At 29.7% G+C, this 7,510-nt stretch overlaps 1 protein-coding gene across 2 annotated transcripts; it reads left to right on the forward strand.

Annotated features, from left to right (window-relative positions):
• Positions 1-3,277: 3,277 nt before the first annotated feature.
• On the forward strand, positions 3,278-5,517 carry LOC118646256 (integumentary mucin C.1-like). 2 transcript variants are annotated; one of them, XM_036288760.1, is made up of 3 exons: positions 3,278-3,616; positions 3,704-4,057; positions 4,835-5,517. In XM_036288760.1, exons 1-3 carry the CDS (start codon positions 3,608-3,610, stop codon positions 5,042-5,044), a joined length of 573 nt encoding a protein of 190 aa, XP_036144653.1. In that variant the 5' UTR covers positions 3,278-3,607; the 3' UTR covers positions 5,045-5,517. The 2 variants fall into 2 exon arrangements, with proteins under 2 accessions (XP_036144653.1, XP_036144655.1); XM_036288762.1 differs by having other exon boundaries at positions 4,862-5,517.
• The last annotated feature ends 1,993 nt before the right edge of the window (positions 5,518-7,510 follow it).

A 7,510-nucleotide genomic window follows, 5' to 3' on the forward strand; every position in this document is an offset into this window, starting at 1 on the left:
ATGATATCCGCGCAACCAGGTTTTAGTTTTATTTAATTTTTGTTACATTATCAATATGCGTTGTTTACATCGCTCGTTAAAGTAACAAGCACTGCGGTATATGGTACAGAGGAGAGAAAGGATGGGATATGTGGTACAGTATCGTAGCGAGCAGGAACAAAAGGGAGAAGGGGCAAACTCCTCAGTAAGACTTATTGTAATTTTGAAATAATATATATTTTATTAAATTTCAGATTTTAATAATAACAATTTACTTTTTTAAACATAAATATAATAAAAATGCTGAGTGTTAATTAGACGCTTATGTTAACGTGTGTTATACTTTGTGTCGCATAAGAAAAAAATTATACAATATTTAAATAAATTGTCTTAAGTTTAGCTACATCGATAGAAATGAACATAACAAAATTAAAACATATTAAGTTTATAATATTAAATAATTAAGAAAAAAGATAATTAATATGCACAATAAAACATGAAACATAATAAACCACTGGATTTACTGTCAATTACAATTATTTCAACAAGTATTTTCCTAAAATTTTATTGAGACGAAAAATCCGTGGCATATTTTGTGTAACATGAGACAATAATTTAAAATGTACAAACTAACAAGGACAACAATGTACAGAGTTCCAAATGTACAGCGGAATTTATTTTTAATATAAGATTATAAATGTATTATTTATTATAATTATACATTTATGGCAATAATATAATAATTACGATTTTGTATTACTATAGTTTTCGACATTCGTGAAGTACTATTGTTTTTGAACAATATAAAGAAGAGTATGTTTTTTTAAGATTTGGGTGACTAATCGTTTTATTTTCTACATTTTCTTATGTATTTTTTATCGTACCAATTAAACATTATCAATATAATAATGCCGTATTAAAAAGAAATGGTACATTTAAATAACACGAATAAAATTCTTTGTATCGTAATTAAATCGCTCAGTTATGCTTTAATAATTTGAGAATTAAACTCAAGTTTGAATACATGCGAACGAAATAATATTGCATCGCAAATTGTGAGATTACATTTTTCACCGTAACATTTGTTATATAAAAATTTAATAATTTTATAAGGCCCATTTACATGACAACTTGAAAATACGATATAATACATCAATTATTGAATTTTTATTCCATTCTCTTTATTAATTTTCTTTTTATTCTTGGGTGGTTCAATAGTGGTACAGTTATATTTCGTATGTGAATAAGAAATTTGTTTTATGAGACGAATTTTTTTGCTCTTAATCGATATATTATACTCGATATTCGATATAAATGGAATGTAGAAATATTCAATGATTTGTAAAAAAAAAGTAGAAAAGCAATACTTGATAAAATCATTATATAGCGTAGTTATATTCCAATTATTATACAAAGAAATTAAATTTACGCTGTACAATATTGAATATTATATATTAACAACTAAATTTTTGCTAAGTAATATTAATTGTTTTTTATCAAACTTTTATTTTTGTATTTTTAAATTATCGAAGCATAACTGACAGCAATTTTAACAATGCGAATAAATATTTTATTTACTCTATTTTAATGTAACAATTTCTAATTTTTCAAGTATGGCGTTATTTTAATGATACTTTTCGGTTTCTGTGAAAAATACATAACAAAATGTTGAAATAACATAATCGCCAAGAAAATCTTTAAAAATATTCTTCTTTCGCTTTCTTGCCGAGCTGTATATATTTCATTATCTTTTATTATTTTGTTAAATAGATTTATGGGTAAAACCATAAAAGATACAATTTTAATAATATCTCTAGGATATTGTATAGAAAGCTGTTATCAAAATTATAATAATTATACACTGTAAAAATTTTTTGTAAAATTATAACTATAATAGTGGGTCATTTTGAGACCAATTTTTGTAAAATTATAACTATAATAGTTGTAAATTTTGTGTTTATAATTTTGTAGTGTACAAGTAAAAATAATTTAATTTGTCATAAATTTGTTTGCAGTGTATACACAAGTGTAAAAAACAAATTAAGAAATTATTGCAAAATTTATATTCAAAATTATATATATACAAAATTACATTAAAATTTACAACTATTATAGTGGATCTCAAAATTATCCATTATTATAGTTGTAATTTTACAAAAAATTTTTACAGTGTACATTATTGCCATAAATGTATTATTATATATTTATATAATTTATTAATATATTTATATAAACTTTAGTATTTTTAAGAAAAAAATTATTTATACTTTTAGTGAAGATTTAGTATAAAAGGTAACAAAGGTATTAAAGATTTGATTTCAACATATTTCTATCTAAAACAATATGAAAACGCTTCTAAAGTACAGAAATCGGTCCGAAAAGGGTTGGGTACTGGATTGGCTAGCTTGTACTACGATTCCAAACACAAGCATACTCACGCACACATCGCGCTCCGTCTATCCATGAGCTATCGTCGTGGGCTCGGTCAGGGCCGAGCTCAAAACGTGGCGTAATGATTAAGACAGTCGTTGTGCAACAAGCTTATGCGTTGTCTACGTCTACGACTACGACTGTCTTAATTATTACGCTATGTTTTGTGCTTCGGCCCTTACGTTTGACCGGCGTGCCAGGCGCATTCAGCGCAGATTTCGAGACGACCACGGCGTCTAAATGTGCTTTTTCGGCAAATATTTATCGCGCGGGCGCCGCCGACTCTCGCGATTATTATGATTAATGCATGATTATAAAAATGATTATTATACAATTTAATCAACTGTAATAGAAAATTAATTGTTTAACAAGAAAAATAAAAAAAAATGACTGTAGAAATTTAAATAAAAATTTTTTACTCTTAAATTTTTATAATACCATTTATATAACAATAAAAAGTAAGGTACGCAAAGCGTGAGTAGTTGTCTAGTACAAAAATGAAAAAACGAATACGTTACTTCATTACTAAAAATTAATTATTTCTTTTATTAAGTGCAATAAAACGTAAAAATTACTCTTTAGCACAAATATAAAATGTAACCTAATTAAAGTTTTTTTTTTTTATTGAAAAATTTTATTGAAGTCTTAATATTAATTCTTTAATCTGTTTTTTTTAATTGAGAATTAGAAATTTATATTTTCTCAATAAAAATTTTTAACATTTAATTTTTATTGCATTTTTGTTTTAATTTTTTATTTTAATTAAGAATTAACATTTTAATTCTCAATTTAAAAAACTATTTAAACCTTCTGAAGTCAATTTTTTATTAATTTTATTATACAATTAATGTCCTATTACAATTAATTAAATTGTATATAATCTTTTTTATTATCATGCACCAATTATAATCGCGAGAACCTGCGGCGGACGCCCGTGCCGCGTGATAAACATGACAAAAAACCATTTAGACGCCGCGATCGCCTCGAAGTCAGAGCTAAGCGCGCTTGACACGTCGAACCGATCGAACGTAGTCGAACGCAGCCGAGCGCGCGACGATTTCACGGCTCATGGATAGACGGAGCGCGATGTGTGCGTGAGTGCGTGAGTGGGAGTGTGCCACGTGCCAGTAGGCAGTATCTTGGAATCGCAGTCGCAGCACGACAGCATCACAGGACGTGTTCTGGTTCTGCTTCCAACATGATTAATGTAAGTATATGTATATGTAGGTATAGCAATTATCATTCTGTATAATAAATTATAACAGTAAACTCTATATTATTTGTATTTTTCCAGCCTACGAACGTTGCGACGACGGCGGCGTCGACGACGACGGCGGCGTCGACGACAACGACGACGGCCGCGGTGGCGACGACGATGACGATTACGCCAGGCACGGCAGCGTCGACGTCGACGACAACGACGACGGCCGCGGTGGCGACGACGATGACGATTACGCCAGGCACGGCAGCGTCGACGTCGACGACAACGACGACGGCCGCGGTGGCGACGACGATGACGATTACACCAGGCACGGCAGCGTCGACGTCGACGACAACGACGACGGCGGCGGGGTCGACAACGGCAGAAACTGCCGTTCTAGAAACGACCCCATTAAAAGAGAGGACTAATTTGTCCACAAATTTAACTGTAAGTAAACTTTAATAAGTAATTGTATTTTGTTTTAATACAATCTAATTAACATCATTAATACAATCTAATGAAATACATCTCCGTAATGTATCATTGTTACATATTACTGTTACGATGTACTATAGAGTATGCAGACAATGAAAATTATAAATTTTTGATGCGTGATTTCGTCTACATTGTCGCAACAGTAATACATGACAAAAATGCATTATAAGATTAAGTTGTAAGTCGATTGAATTATTTGTACTTATCTTAAGAATATCTTAACTTATTCGCCCGGCTTACCAAATATCGGGATGCGGCGAGATAAAATATTGTTTAGCAAGACACATGTCCACAGTCATTAAGAAGACAATAAATAATGTCGCTAGGCATGCAGAGTTGTTTACAAGCTCGGCACAGTCATTATCGTATTTGTATTGTAAACAACAACTCCCTGCGTGCCTAGCGACTGCGGACGCGTGCTTTGGTAGGCGATCTTATCTCGCCACGTGCCGATACAGTAGGTCGAGCGATTCGACTGTTCTTTTGAATTAATTATTGCAAAAATCGTAGAATAGAATATCTTAGAGGATATTTCTATTCAATTTAGTCTGTTTTATCTGTATGCAAATGCTGTCAAAAATTTTTATTTACTCTGTATGTGCGCGTCCGTGCGTGTATGCGTGCGTACACATGTATATACAAGTAGCATGTAGTAATTAATTTGTCTGCATTTCTAATTATACATAAATTCTTATACATTTCTTTATTTTTTATTATTTTACATAACAGAAAAAAGAATTAATTAATATGATGAAGGAAGTGCTGGCGGAGGCAGCAAAAAATAAGCGAGGAAGTAGAGGAGGCAGAGGAGGCAGAGGAAGCAGAGGAAGCAGAAGAGGCAGAGGAGGCAGGGGTGGCAGGGGCGCCAAGGGAAGAAATAACTCCATAATATGTAGGGGGGGGATACACATTTATTATAACGAAAATGAGAAGAACTAAAAATTTTATAAACCAAAAATTTTATAAACCTTTTGTACTACTTTTATAAATAAAAATAAAATATAAAATTTTAAAAAATCTAAACGAGAGATGCAACATCGGAGTTTGTTTACCTTTTTTCTTCATTCCTCGATCTCCGCAATTTACAATGACGCGTACGTACAAAATTGATCTGGCGCGTTTAAACTATTTCAATCGTCATATCTCGAGAACTAAGCGTCCTAGAAAGACGATTTTTTTTTCTAAACTGAGCTATCTCGAAGAGACAAGATTAATGAGCTGAATTATTATTTTATATCTCCTCAAATAAACGTAATAATTATTTTTTCTTTTTTAAATTATTTATTTGACGCGTTAAATATGTATGAATAATTTATTTACCTATGCGGCGTGTGCATATGCTCTATGTTATTATAACTACCGTGTCTATTAATTAAAAATTTTTTATTACTTTTATTGCAAGGAATGTGTACGTCTTTTTATTTTTTTCGCATAATTTAGTACAATTAACAAATATTTAAGAGCATATGCACACGCTGCATAAATAAATAAAATGTTTATATATATTTAACGCGTCAAAGAAATAATTTAAAAAAGAAAAAAATAATTATTACATTTATTTGAAGAGATATAAAAAACTAGTTTAGCTCATTAATATTGTCTCGTCGAGATAACCTAGTTTTAAAAAAATCGTCTTTTTATTATGCTTTATGCAGAGTCAAACCTGAGATCAATTTTTTCCCAAACTGGCTCTTTTTTTAAGTTAATTCGGTTAGACCGTTAGACTAATGCATTCAATAACGTTTTCCGAGCCACACATATCTACGTAACCGAAAGACACTATTTCTGCCAGTGCGTGTATATGCATATACATATATGCATACTTGCACACGCATGAAAACCCGCACATTTGGACGCATGCATGTATACATACGCGCATAAAAACGTTTAGTTTTTATCCCTATTTTATGTAAAAAAAAAAGATTGTTAAAATCATGTAATATAATTTTAATATCTCCGTTTTATAGTTCTAGTTTTTTTTTTTTTTTTTTTTTTTGTAAAAATCTAATGATTATGTGAGAAAATGAAATATGTATATTTTTTTTGTGATTATGTATTAAATATGTATTATTTTTACTTAATATTTTATAGGAATATTTTTTTATAAAAATGCTTAAATGTTTTAAAATTGAAAAAATTGATTGTAAATAAACGGGCTATAAGAAGTAAGCGCAATACATTATCCGCACAAAATTAATGTGTATATTTTAATGCATAATGCTATAATTTATGAAAAAATTACAGTAATTTTTAAATTGCATTCCAGCTTTATTTTGAACCATAATTTACTGCATAATTGTGTTTTAAAATTAATAATTTCTATGTGAAAAAATATATAACAGTTATGTAAATAATATTATACAAAATTTTAATGTCTTATTACAATATTTGAAATTAATTTACTACAATTTTTAATTACTATATCACTTATATTCAGATAAGTAATATTTTAATTTGTATATGTGAACACATTACTTCCGAAACGTAATTGTGCAGATTCTGAGTCTTTTCACAGTCAGTTATGGAACATTGTGGAACAGATTCAACCTTCATTAGCATGTGGATTACAACAATTTAATAAATATATTTTTTACATAAAATTTATAATAATTCTACAACGCTATTGTGCACTGTAGATAAATCAAAATAATAAAAGGAAAATATTTGCAATGTGTTAATTATTGTATTTTTTGTAAATGTAGCAATATATGAATTACTATTAATTTTTTGTGCATGTTAACTCTTTATAGCCTTAATTTACAATATAATTTTTGAATAAATATTAAAGTAACAGTTATTATCAAATAATTAATTTTGTTTTAATTACAGGAAATACTAATTTACAAAATTGGTCTCCTAGCTCTCTTCGACGTGCGGGATTATGTGAAGACCATTTTAGTGCATCGTCCTTTACAAATGTAGAAAGAAAAAAATTAAAACGAGATGCAGTGCCAATTCCATATAATATCACCACTTGTCATGAAGATTCAAAATCCAGAATGGAAACATTGAAAGAACAAACGCTGCAGAATGAAGAATTTTTACATATTACTGCACCAATACCATGTGTAGAACAAACGGTGCAGAATGAGGAAATTTTAAATATTTCTGCACCAATACCATGTGTAGAACAAACGGTGCAGAATGAGGAAATTTTAAATATTTCTGCACCAATACCATGTGTAGAACAAACGGTGCAGAATGAGGAAATTTTAAATATTTCTGCACCAATACCATGTGTAGAACAAACGTTGCAGAATGGGAAAATTTTAAATATTACTGCACAAACACCATGTGTAGAACAAACTGCAACTGAATTATGTGAACCACTTTGTGATACTTTATTAACACATGATGAACACTTTCAACGACCTCCACCTGTAACTTATAGATCTGCACGTTTAA

This window comes from Monomorium pharaonis, chromosome 1 (assembly GCF_013373865.1).
Source record: "Monomorium pharaonis isolate MP-MQ-018 chromosome 1, ASM1337386v2, whole genome shotgun sequence".
Lineage (NCBI taxonomy): Eukaryota > Metazoa > Arthropoda > Insecta > Hymenoptera > Formicidae > Monomorium > Monomorium pharaonis.